This window comes from Ahaetulla prasina, chromosome 4, assembly GCF_028640845.1.
Source record: "Ahaetulla prasina isolate Xishuangbanna chromosome 4, ASM2864084v1, whole genome shotgun sequence".
Classification (NCBI taxonomy): domain Eukaryota; kingdom Metazoa; phylum Chordata; class Lepidosauria; order Squamata; family Colubridae; genus Ahaetulla; species Ahaetulla prasina.
In genome coordinates, this window is record NC_080542.1 from 96,193,097 (window position 1) to 96,207,334 (window position 14,238).

Here is a 14,238-nt window from a genome sequence, read left to right on the forward strand (position 1 = left end):
TCAAAAAGACAAACCAGACTCAGAAGATTATAAGACCCCTCAAGGGTTCAACAAAGATCTGATATCGTATGCTGCCCTGTTGCTAAAATGGCTGCCACACTAGGCTTATAAGGATAACGTAAAGCAGAGCGCAAAACTCTTGAACCAAGCAACCAGATCTTGCCACGATACAAGGCCAACAATGGAGCACAAGACTCTTGCACAGCTGCACTTGAACTGGCAGCCTCAGCCACAGACTCTGATACATGCAATCTCCTAGCAGTTATCAGAAATAATAAGGCTTATGTGCATAGCAGACCAATGAGGCTTAAATACAGGGCAACGGTTCAAACAATATGTTGAGTGGTTGAAAGAACCCCCCAAAAACCTCCAAATTGCCTTCAGAGAGTGCAAAGCTACTGTGCCAAAACAAGGGCCACAGGGGATTGAAATCGCAAGCTCAACCACAAAAATGGAGCTCCGAAATGGACGGCCAGCGTTTACACTGCAGCTCCTAAATGCCTTTTAAAATGGATTGCTAAGCTCCTGGTGGTCACTAGATCAAGCTCCTGAACCAATCTGTGAATTAATAGAGCGTGATGCGCTGGGGCAATTTTGGAGCACGAAGCTCCTGCTACGGTCCATGGAAGCTCAAGAAATGGAGTACGAAGGGGACTTCCAGTGGCTTGGGACTTCTGGAGGCTCCACTCTCTTCGATGGATGCCTGAAAGGCGCCCGCACTGGGATTCTGTAAAAAGCGGGCAAAAAAGCGAATATCAGCTTTTCGCCAGCTGAAAGTACTTTATTTTTATTTATTTATTATTCAAATTTTTATACCGCCCTATCTCCCAAAGGACTCAGGGCAGTTTACAGCCTTATAAAAACATAGAAAACATAAGAATAAATACAAGTTAAAACAACATTTAAAAAACTTATTACATTAGGCCAAATTTAAAACTATCGTTAAAATAATACAAAACCCCATTTAAAACTAATTTTAAAACTAAACTCTAGGCCAGCCCCGCACAAATAAATAGATGTGTCTTAAGCTCGCGGCGGAAGGTTCGAAGGTCAGGAAGTTGGCACAGTCCTGGGGGGAACTTGTTCCAGAGGGTGGGAGCCCCCACAGAGAAAGCCCTTCCCCTGGGTGTTGCCAGTCAGCACTGCCTGGCGGACGGCACCCTAAGGAGTCCCTCTCTGTGGGAGCGTACAGGTCGGTGGGAGGCAGGCGGTGGCAGCAGGCGGTCCCGTAAATAACCCAGCCCTATGCCATGGAGCGCTTTAAAGATGGTAACCAAAACCTTGAAGTGCACCCGAAAGGCCACAGGTAGTCAGTGCAGTCTGTGCAGGAGAGGGGTGTCACATGGGAACCACGAGAGGCTCCCTCTATTACCCGCGCAGCTGCATTCTGAACCAACTGAAGCCTCCGGATGCTCTCTCAAGGGGAGCCCCATGTAGAGAGCATTGCAGTAATCCAAGCGAGATGTGACGAGCGCATGAGTAACCGTGCATAGGGCACCCCGGTCTAGGAAGGGGCGCAACTGGTGAACCAGGCGAACCTGGTAAAAAGCTCTCCTGGAGACGGCCACCAAATGATCTTTCAAAGACAGCCATCCATCCAGGAGAACACCCAAGTTGCGCACCCTTTCCATCGGGGCCAGTAACTCGCCCCCAACAGTCAGCTGCGGCTGCAACTGACTGTACCGGGGTGCCGGCATCCACAGCCACTCCGTCTTGGAGGGATTGAGTTTGAGCCTGTTTCTCCCCATCCAGACCCATACGGCTTCCAGGCATCAGGACAGCACTTCGATAGCTTCATTGGGGTGGCCCGGGGTGGAAAAGTACAGCTGAGTATCATCAGCGTACAGATGGTACCTCACCCCAAAGCCAATGATGATCTCACCCAGCGGCTTCATATAGATGTTGAAAAGGAGGGGCGAGAGAATCGACCCCTGCGGCACCCCACAAGTGAGGTGCCTCGGGGATGACCTCTGGCCCCCTGTCAACACCGTCTGCGACCGATCGGAGAGATAGGAGGAGAACCACCGATAGACGGTGCCTCCCACTCCCAATCCCCCCAATCGGTGCAGCAGGATATCATGGTCGATGATATCAAAAGCCGCTGAGAGGTCTAATAGGACCAGGGCAGAGGAAAAACCCCTATCTCTGGCCCTCCAGAGATCATCAACCAACGCGACCAAAGCCGTCTCCGTGCTATAACCGGGACGAAAGCCGGACTGGAATGGGTCCAAATAGACAGTTTCATCCAGGTACCGGGGTAATTGACATGCCACCACACTCTCTACAACCTTCGCCACAAAGCGAAGGTTGGAGACTGGACGATAATTTCCTAAAACAGTCGGATCCAGAGAAGGCTTTTTGAGGAGGGGTCTCACCACCACCTCTTTCAAGGCGGCAGGGACGACCCCCTCCAACAAGGAAGCATTTATAATCCCCCGGAGCCAGCCTTGTGTCACCTCCTGCGTGACCAGCACCAACCAGGAGGGGCACGGATCCAGTAAACATGTGGTGGCATTCAACCTCCCCAGTAACCTGTCCATGTCCTCGGGAGCCACAGGATCAAATCCATCCCAAACAGTCTCGACAAGACGGGTCTCTGATATCTCACCTGGATCCACCCAATTTTGATCCAAACCATCCCGAAGCTGAGCGATTTTATCGTATAGATAACCACTAAACTCCTTGGCATGCCCTTGTAATGGGTCATCCCGCACCCCCTGTTGAAATAGGGAGCGGGTCACCCGAAACAGGGCGGCTGGGCGGTTATCTGCCGACGCAATGAGGGAGGAGACATAAGAACGCCTCGCTTCCCTCAGTGTCACTAGGTAGGTCCTACTAAAAGACCTAACTAGTGTCCGATCAGCCTCTGAACGGCTGGATCTCCAGACACTCTCTAGGCGTCTTCTCCGGCGTTTCATCTCCCTCAGCTCCTCAGAGAACCAAGGAGCTGGTTGAGACCTACGCCGGGTCAGAGGCCGCAAAGGCATGACACGGTCTAAAGCCCCAGCCAGTTCCCAAGCCGCGACTAGTTCTTCAGCCGTGCCATGGGCAAGATCCCCTTTCCCCGGGTAAAGGGGAAAGGAAAGAGCAGAGGAGGGATAGGAAGAACTCCCTAGAGGCCCCGCTTTCTTGATTTTAAAGCGGGGAACTCGAAGGGGAAAGTTCCCTGGAAATCCCTCTGCAGCAGCTCCAGACCCAGCGTGTCTCTGCTTTGGCAGAAAGAGAAGAAAGCGACCATCTCTGCTTCAAATGATTGCTGTGGATTTTAATAAGCAGACGGAACAAACATAAGAGATCAGTCATTTAAACTGCAAATATTAAATCTGCAGTTAAAACTTTTTTCCGCTTACAATCAACATTGAAACAAAATGGCGCTCGTTAGTTGCTGAGAAAGCGAAAGTGAATGGTAACGTATCGTGTTGGACTGTAAGCAGAGCAGACTGGATTTTTGCTTATTTTTAATTTCTTCTTCTTTTTATTTGGATTTAAACGGACTGCTGGATTACTTCAGTTTGTTTAGGTATTTGAGAAGGGGACTCTCAGTAAGAATTTGGCTATGAAGGTTCTTTCAGAAGAATGGATTCGTGACTTTATACAGGAATATAGAGAGAAAATTATGTAATTATCCAAAAATATGAATTGATAAAAAATTGGGATGTTTTGGATGAGAGTTTGGAGGAAACTAATCAGTCCAATCAATACTTGGAAAATGGAGTGGAGGAGATACCAGCAAAAGTGGATAAAAATGAAGATATGATCGTGAATAAACAAGACGATGTAAAGAGGCTTTCTTTAAAACATTTGAATGAAACACCTGAATTTGCGTTACAAGAGGTTGTTTCCAGAACCAGCTACACAGGGCTAATGTTTTACAAGAGTTTTCTTTCCGGATTGATGGAATATATGGTAGTAATTTGTGGATTGCTGGACAAAAGGAACCATTAGGAGACATTGTGATTGACTTTTTAAAAGGAATAATGAAGGAAAGACAGAGACTAATGCATCAAAAAAAACGGCTAGAGATAAAAGTATTATTCTTGAAAGAAGTTTTTTTTTGAAATATTAACAGATAAAAATATTAGCGTTCCTGAAAGATTGTATGCAAGAAAGATCTGCAAGAAATGGGTTGATTATATGTTTGATATATATCACAAAAGACTAGATATTTGGAATTATATGGGATTTTTTTTCTTTTTTTTTCTTTTCTCTTAAACTTGTGTACTAAAAAAAATGGCAATGGTCAGAGGAGGAAGGATTAAAGTTGAATAGACATTGTAATTTGCTGTATTGAAATTATGTAATGTGTTTTACTGAATTGTAAATAGAATACTTTTGAAAGACTTTATGTAAGAAAGATTTGGGGGGAAAATGGGTTGATTATATGGTTTATAGAAGTTACAAGGGAGATATTCTCTGAATTGGATTGGATTTTTAAGCATTATCTGGTTTTAAATACTTTAGGATTAATCTGCTGTATTGAATATAGTTTATCAATGTTAATTGTTATTACTTGAAGGATTTTGGTTATGTAAGGGGGAAGTCAGAGCCAGAGAGGAAAAATTTGTATAATTGTTTTGGAATAATTTAGCTTATGTTTGTTTTTGAACTATACCTTATGGGTGTTCTGAGAAAGGGAGAATTTAGTGAATTATTGTTTTTTGAACTATATCTTGTGTTCGTTCTGGGAAGTCGGGAGGGGGAGGATGGTGGTTTTGGAAGAAGGAGGGAGGGGGGAGGGGGGAGGGGGGAAAAAAAGAAGGGGGGGTAAAAAATTTTGTAAAAACTTTTTCAATAAAAAAAAAAGGAAATGGAGCACGAAGCTCCTGCAATATCTGTTGACCAAATTGGAGTGTGAAGCTCCTGTAACCATGCTGTGGTAGTTTTGGAACCCGAAGCTCCTGCTGCGGTCCGTGGAGCGCGAAGCTTCTGTACTAATTTCTGACCAAATTGGAGCACAAAGCTCCTGTAGACTCCTCACCCGGCCTGCTTCTTCTTCTTGGGACGATCTTACTCCTCGAGGAAAAAGATAAAGGCTCCAAGCAGCAGGGCCAAAGCACACCGCTGAGAAAAAGAATTTCCCTCCCCACCAACTCATCCTAGGGAAGGAATGAGAAAGTCTACACACAACAATTCACAAGAGAAATTAGAAATTTTCCAAAGAAAGAAAGGTGAGGCAACAGCCAGAAAGGGGAGAAAATTCCAACACATCTGTCCAGTCTGAGGACTGAGCCAAAAGCTGGGGGACCCTGGCAACAAGGGCAGGACTTAACAACTTTGCACAGACCCAGTCCTCCGTCTGAACAGAGCACAACCCATTCCTGGCTGCTGTCTCCACCAATATGGATAATGACTGTTGCATGAACATTTTCACTATAAAGCATAAGTATTAGATGGAACAATGTAGCTCATCAAAAAATTTTTTTGGGAAAATAAATAATAGAATCCAGATAATTTATGTATTTTTCACTATTTATAAATGTCAAATTACTAAGAAATGTCAAATCTATATTTAAGGGAAAGATTATTAGGTGCTCAGGCTGCCCAGGAATCACATTCACCAGTATCACTATTAATATAAATGGAGGGGACTATCATAATTTCACTATGAAATATGTTCATGATTCAGGTTTTTTCCATTAAAACAAATAGCATTACGATTTCTAAAATAATGATTATCTTATACCAAATATATATCACTGTTTTGAAGGCATCAAAACTTACAACCATTCATTTCATGACCGACCAAATTACAACAGCACTGAAAAAGTGACTTATGGCATTTTTCACACTTAAGGTCACAGGATCAAAATTCAGACACTTGTGCAAACTGGCATGTATTTATGATGGTTGCAGTGATCATGTGATTGATCAACTTTTGCAACTTTCTGACAAGCAAAGTAAATGGGGAAATCAGATTCACTTAGCAACCGTGTTACTAACTTAATAACTGCAGTGATTCATTTAACTGAGGGAAGAAAAATGGAACAAATTCATTTAATAATTGTCTTGCTTATTAACAGTAATGTGGGCCTCAATTGTGATTGTAAGTTGATCACAGATATTGAATATGTCAAATATACTAGTCAAATATACTAGTACACCAAAATGTGATTCTTTTTCAGAGTATTTGATAAACCTAACTCTTTTCATATACAATATATTTATGATAAAACAGTATAATCACTTCCATAGAGATGAGAGGGACAATTGAATTGCTACTTCACAATCAGAACAGGTTTTGGCCTGATCTATCTTATGTAAATCTCATAACCAATAAATTTCTCACCCATGTAGACTGTAGAAGTAAGACACGCTTCGGTCAAAAGAAATGTATAAGATTTCTGTATAAAAATTTTCAACTACTCCCACTTGCCTATTTCCCCATCTCTGTCCTTTTAACCACCTTGTGCTTGCCTCCCTGTTTGGTCTTTGTCATTTTCTTTCCTCCTACTGCTTTATGAGGCATGGCCAGCATGGCCCTTTGCGAGGAATCTGATAACTCAGCATAGTCCTCTTTCCAAGGCTGTGCATGAACAACTACCTGATGAAGGGCCAGGATTACTAATATACAAAAGAATTCAGTTGTATTTTCTGACAGCAATATTTTCTATGCCAGAATGTTTCTCTAATGCTTTATTTAGACTTAGGATGGACTATATAACATAGAAAGTAGAACTAGGCCGATAGCAACGTATTATTAAGTCAAAGTCAATTTATCTCCTGTAAGGCTGCTGCCTTTGTTAGTGTGGAACATTTTCCAATCCAAAAGATGCAGGACCATATATAGCAAACTGCTCCATTTGACAGTGTCATTTGATTTCCTTTTAATCATGAGATCTAATTAAACAAAGGATGACATTAAACATAGACTAAAAGTTATGGAATTACAGAAGAATATTGTGGCTGCCGTAAGACTATGTCAATTATATAGGGACACAAGAAAATGGCAACTCACAATTCTTACACAAGTTATCCTATTACCAATATTATTTTTCTTTCTCAAGAACATGTTTCAGTGCCCTTCATTCTGCAATTAAGAATGCTAAACATAATATGTCTCCTACAGTATAAATTTTACAAGATGTGTACTAATCTAAACTTTAACAGATAGACTGCCTGATAATTCCGACCAATGGTATTTTTTTCCTAAACAGAGGAACTCTGACATCCCCTATACAATAGCTAAATAACCTAAAACAAAAAGGTTTGCTGTACTCAGGAAGTGGATGGTTTATTCAATTAATTATTGTTACTGTATTTTTAAATGGACGATAAATTTTAGCTATAAATGTAATAAATAAACCATTCTGATAAATTACCAGGTTACAAAAGCAATCGCATTAGGAGGCAGTATCTGCTATAATTTTACTTTTTAATGGATTCCCATAGCATAGGAGCTAATTTGGATAAGCAGACATTGCTGTCAGCAACTAAACCAAATATACACAATTATGCTTTGTCAATTTTTAGAAACAAATAGTAAAGAGATAATTAAATCCATCACTGCACCATAATTTTCTTGTTTTCTTCCCAAGTATTCCCTAAAAGTACCGTATTTTTTCGGAGTATAAGACACCCTTTTCCCCGCCTAAAAGGGGGTGGAAATGTCTGCGCGTCTTATACACCAAATGTTGCCAGGGTCCTGCCCACCTGCCAGCCCCCAGCAGCCAGCCATTTTCAGCTTCCACGTGTTGCATTTTTGGCCTCCACATGCTCTATTTTAGCCCGTTCCAGGCTGCGAGGATTGCCACAGCACATCACCACCAATCACTGCCTCTGCGTGTCAAATTTTTGGCCTCCGCACATCGCCTTTTTGCCTCCGAGCATTGTGTTTTCGGCCAGTTCCAGGCGGTGATCCCCACCGCCTGGAACTGGCCAATAATGCGATGCACAGAAGCCAAAAGGGGGGCATGCAGAGGTCAAAAATACAATGCTTGGAGGCTGAAAACACGATGTGAGGAGGCGGCAATCGGCGGTGATGTGCTGTACCAATCCTGGCAGCCTGAAATGGATCAAAAATGAAGCATGCTGAGGCCAAAAACGCAATGTGCAGAGGCCAAAAATGCAATGCATGGAAGCTGCGATGGGCTGTGGCGATCCCCACAGCCTGGAACAACTGATTGGTGGTATTCTGGGAGGTCGATCCAATCGCCAATCAGCTGCTCGTGCTGAATCAGGCAGCAATAACGTCCTGAAGCTGACCAGGCTGTTTGGTATTTGCTGCAAGGATACTAGCCAGATGAATACCAATGGATGCTGGTAGGCAGAGGCAGATTTTTTTTTCTTGTTTTCCTCCCCAAAAACTAATATTCATCTTATGCTCCGAAAAATATGGTACTTTCAAGGTTCTCAAAACTTTCTGAACAGATTTTGGATTGTTGTAGGATTTATTGAATTACAGTAGATTCTCAACTCTTTGCTCTGCAAACAGAATTATCTGCATCAAGCTACACTGGATTTTATCTAGAAACTATTATAGAAGGTAAAATTTTAAATAAAAACTTACTTGCTGGTGAAGGAATGTTGTATCGATTGGTTGATGGATTGTCTTGAATGCTATGAAGAGTTGAAAGTGAGAGTCCTCCAATGACAGGAGGAAAAAGTAATGGGTATGGTGGTCCAGGAAAATGAGTCATATGTCCACTGACTGTTGGTACAGAACACGCACGGCTGCTGGTTGTCATGATTATACCTTGAAGGGAAGAGATGTCCAGTCACTGCTCCATAGAAATCTGGAAACAGGACACCTAGTCTGGCAATACAGCGTGCATTATTTTCTCAAGAGATAATTTCTCATTTTTTCTCCTTACTGAATTTTTCCAGTCATTTTCCTGGTACATTCCTGCTGTAATTATAACTTTTTTGTTTTTGTTCTAATATCACTTCATATGGGGATGGCTGTTCCTCTTTTGTTCCAAGCTTTTTCTTTTTTCTTGGAGCAATAGGTTCACTCTACAGCTGGTTGTGGAAGTGTTCTGTAGGGAACAGGAAAATAAATAGAAATTATAATACTAGTAACTCTGCAAAATAAACTTTTTGATAGAAGAAAATGTTTGTATCGCAGGGTTGAACTATGGAGTCCTTGGTGCTCTCTGAGCTTTTTTATATTTAGACATAGCTAGAAATGAGGAGAGGGAGAGAGAGTGGGGGGTGGGGTCTGAATCCAACTATGAATCACCTTTGCAAGAAGGAAGCCAAATTAAACATTCAATTATTATTTTTCTCCGTATTATAATAAAAAATAAGCATGAACATTAGCTAATTTTATTTTTCTTGTAACAATAATCTAATCAAACCATGATAAAATTAATGAATAAGGAATCATTTTTTTTAAAAAAAATCCTTTTTCAAACAAAGATCATCCTGGGAATAAGAGATAGATGGGATAACAGCAGGAACTCAAATGGACATTAATAAACATTAATGTGACTCAGCCTCTCTGCCTGCAAAGTCTCATAGACATTCGTTAAAAGGATGTATATTTATATTAATTTTAATAATGCAATATATGATCATGCCTCTTCACTTTTACAGATAGAACGTCAATACAATGTTGTCTTCTATGAATTCTAGTGCCCAGCAGTTTCATTATGATGCTGGCTATCTTCACATTAGTTAAAACCTAAGAAATACTGGTGGACAAACACTCAATTTTATGCAAAAAAAAGTATGATAGCTGCATTAAACTTCTATGAACTAACCTAGAGGTCACCTAAAGTGTAAGGCTCAAATAAACACAAGCATACTTTTTCATTAATAACTTCCATGAATGCAATGTTTTCAACATCTATAGCTATCGGAGTTTGGCTCTGCAACCAAACAAGGCAGACACAAACTTCAACGGATAATTATTTTATTTTTATTTATTTTATTTGTCAAACACAACAGTATATATAAGTATAAGCATGAAATAACCATATGAATTGGATACAATCAAAGGGAACATTAGGACAGGAACGGTAGGCACGCTGGTGCTTTTATGCATGCCCCTTACAGACCTCTTAGGAATGGGGTGAGGTCAACAGTAGATAGTCTTTGGTTAAAGCTTTGGGGATTTTGGGAATTAGAACTACAAAAAAATCAATTGCTACCAATCTGCCTTCTATTGAGGATCTTTTATAGTGCACAATTCAAAAAAGAGGGCTGTGAAAGCATCTATAGACCCCTCCATTCCTGGACATAAATTGTTTCAACTTCTACCCTCAAAAAGATGCTATAGGGCACAGCACACCAGAACAACTAGACACAAGGAGTTTTTCCCCAAATGCCATCACTCTGCTTAACAACTAATTCCGACAACACTGTTAATTATTTATTAAGACTGTATTACTATTATTCTTCTCATCCTTCCTATTACCTATCTCCTCCCACTTATGACTATAACCTTGTTGCTTGTATCTCTATAATTTATATTGTTTTGTTTCCTAGTATGATTTGATTGCTTATTAGTAACCTATGACTATCACTAAGTGTTATACAAGTCTTGTACATTCTTAATGAATGTATTTTTTTCTTTTATGTACACTGAGAGCATATGCACCAAAGACAAATTCCTTGTGTGTCCAATCACACTTGGCCAATAAAGAATACTATTCTATAATCATCAAGAAGCTCTCCATAAGGCAAGTGAGCAGTGAAATTTAAACAAGAATTATAAGGCAATTTCAGCTAATGTTGGTTTCACAGTGGACCATGGGAACAGAAGTAGAGCATCCAGAACAATAAAATGAGCAGAAAGGTCCCCTAACAAGATAGAATAATTGGTGTCAAAAGAGATTAGTGTCAGACATAGAAATAATAAGGAATTGATCAACGGATTTGCTTTAACTAATTTCAAGGTTTCTGAAGACATAGATCCTGGAAATCACAAAATCACCAAGTTTGGAAAAGATCATGTACCTATTAATTGGCTCTCTATCCAGTACAGATATCCAGAATAAATATTGACCACCGATGCGTCTCTCTGCTTTAAGCACATCCAGGGAAAGTGTATACAACTTCTCTAGGTAACTAGTTCCATATTAAGATGATCAATCAATTTTTTGCTTATATATCATATCCAGCATTATGAGAAGATAGAAAAGAAATCTGGGTTTTTCCTATGATCTCTTTGAAAATTATTATATTTTGTACCAATAGAGGTTGGACTGTGGGAATGCACTCTGCTTAATGTTCATTCTCTGAGTTTGGTGGTTTTCTTATAGACATTTCATTACCAACTAGATTATCATCAGGGCTAAAAAATAACCAAGCTCAGAGAGCACTATGGATCACACAGTCTTACTTTTTGCCTCAATCATATTTTTCGTAAGTAATCGTTCTCTCAGCCTCTCCTCGTAAAGCTTAATTTCCAGACCCTTTAATCATTCTTACTGCCTTTCTTTGTTTCTTTTTCATTCATTCTCTGAATCTTTTTTTTATAATATAGAGTCCAAAACTGGTTACAGTACTCAAAGCTGAGCCTAACTAATACATTAAAAAGTTAATCTGTTATTTCCTATCATTTTGTCAATATAGTTCTATTGCATGTGTAGTTTCAGAAACTATGTTGCTTACAATTGTGGTTACAGTCACATTTCTATATATTCCTCAAAAACACTGCTATCAAGTATTCCTCATCCTATTATATGTCCATTTAATTACTTTGCATTTTTCTCTATTAAATGACACTTGGTTATTTTTACCTCACTTCTCTAAACCTTCAAGGTAATATTGAATTTTGTTTCTAGATTATTAGCTCTTCTGACCCATTTGCGATACCTACAAATCTGATAAGCATTCTCTCTATCTCTTCATTTAGTCTAAATAAAAATGTGATGTTTCAGACTCAGACTAATTTTATGATACCACACTCAATACTTCCCTTTATATTGACTAAAGCTATTCTTTATCACCCTTTAAGTATAATTTTCAAACCAACTATGAAACCAACTAGATCTATATTGGTTACCACCATGATTTAACTTTCTCAACTCTTTTGCTGCAATCCAGATGTATTGATTTCAAATATAAACTATTTCCTCACCATATCCATAATCTTTTTAGCAATTACCTAATAAAATAGGGCAAGAGTATGTTAATGAAATTATATAAACTCATAATAGGATCTAATACTTTATTGTGCCCAAATATATAATTATTTTTCTGTATAATTGATTTAAGCCCTAGATAGAATTAGTAGGCATATAAACCAGATAGATAAGCATATGCTTAAAAGATGTAATCCAAATAAACAACTTCTTGAAAATATAAAGTATTACAGGATACATATGGATGTCAAAAAGTATTCATAACAGCAACAATAGTACTTAGACTTATACACCACTTTATACTGCTTCACAGCCCTCTCTAAGCAGTTTACAGAGTAAGCAAATTATTTCTAACAATCTGGGTCCTCATTTTACCAATCTTGGGAGGATAGAAGGCTAAGTCATATACTTATGCGTCCTGGGGGTTTTCCTCTTTTTTCCTTACTCAGGGTGAGTGTTACCCCTTTCTTTAAAAGAAAAACCGTTCTAAGACTATTTTTGCCAACATATGACAGAATGAAGGAGGTGACACAATTACACACATACATACATACATACATACATACATACATACATACATACATACATATATATATATATATATATACACACACACACACACAAATGTTTGATTGTTTTATTGAAGTTCTATATCATTCTTTTACAATCCTACCAGACAATCCATTTTATAAGCATCTTTTTCTAATAAATGCACTTTGTTTTCAAATTTCCCCAATACATAAATTTTGTATATGCAATCGGATCAATATATTTATTATAAGCAAGTCTCCCATCTGAAAAATATTTCAGGATGAACATAGTGAACATCATGTACTGTGATGTCTGTTTAAATCACAAATTGTATTTGGCAGATTGTTCCATTTGATTTGAAAAAAAATCAATGAGAGATTTCTCCCATATTCCTAGAACAGAAATATTTCTAAAAATCATCTGCTATATGTTCCTTCTCTGCTTCTACAAAAAATAGTGTAGACTGCAAATACGTTGCTATTTCATTTAAGTGAAAAATCTGTATTCTGATGCACAATAACCAGTGAGCTATGTTTTATATTTAGTTTTCTCTATTACTTCACTTTCAAATAAATTACACAAAAATCTCTCTTGGAAAATAATAATACATTCAGAACGATCTTTGGTGCTCTGGTGTGGAAAAGAATAGCCCATTTGCTGATTCCCAAGCAGTTTATTAATTTAATTTATTGTAACATTCTGCCATCTATGATGCCCATTCTGTATTCAGTTATCTAGGTAGGCATATTCACATTTAAATTTAGACCATATGCATTTACATTTCCACAGAATTTGAATTTCCCCAGAAACAGAAAAATATTGAGATGAAATGATAACTATTGCTATCCTTAAGAAAGTATTTCTTATTACATTTTATACAGAAACATAAACGTCATTGTAAATCTTCAATGCAATAGTGCCGTTGTTCAGAATTACCTAAATGGGGAGAAGCCAATTGTTTCTCTTTTGTTCAGGATGTGTGCATTTGTGTATGTGTGTCTTGTCAGCAAAATAAAGTTAAACAATTTCTAGCTTTTTTATATGCCAAGCTCAGAAAGTTTGTCATCCCTGATCTATATCAATAAAAGCATACTCTATCTTTTATTAGGGTACTTTGTTTTTTGACCTAGCCAACCTTAAAAGGCTCAGAGAACATTTTGTACTTAGCATAAACTAGAAAGAAGGAAATGAGAAACATCTTCTTCTATCCTTTATGATCATGAAAAATCAGGAATGAATGGCAATGTATTTCTAAACAAAAATGGATATGTTTTCTAATGGTCAATGTCTTGTCAACTGTAGTAAAACAAATTTACTTCTCCTTAGATGATAACAATTTTCTTCAATGTTACCACATTCCAAATGTATGCTAAACTCAAACAATTTTTGAGCCTTGCCTAAAATGAGAGCAAATTGATCAGAAAAGGCAAAAGCAACAATAACTTATAACAATAACAATAACAATAACAACAATGGCAATCCTTATGATTTATATCGATATATTGATCATCAATTGTGTTGTAAATGTTGTACCTTGATGAACGTATCTTTTCTTTTATGTACACTGAGAGCATATGTACCAAGACAAATTCCTTGTGTGTCCAATCACACTTGGCCAATAAAATTCTATTCTATTCTATTCTATTCTAACTTGGAAAAACAATTTTTCCATTTTCCT

At 38.6% G+C, this 14,238-nt stretch overlaps 1 protein-coding gene across 2 annotated transcripts in view; it reads right to left on the bottom strand.

The window, feature by feature from the left end:
* The window catches only part of RARB (retinoic acid receptor beta), a 506,722-nt gene that overhangs the window by 295,277 nt on the left and 197,207 nt on the right, over positions 1-14,238 (bottom strand). For both annotated transcript variants that reach the window (XM_058184374.1, XM_058184373.1), the window contains one exon: positions 8,507-8,975. In XM_058184374.1, coding sequence (XP_058040357.1) covers positions 8,507-8,684 — 178 coding nt within the window. In that variant the 5' untranslated portion in view covers positions 8,685-8,975. The remainder of the gene's footprint in view (positions 1-8,506; positions 8,976-14,238) is intronic.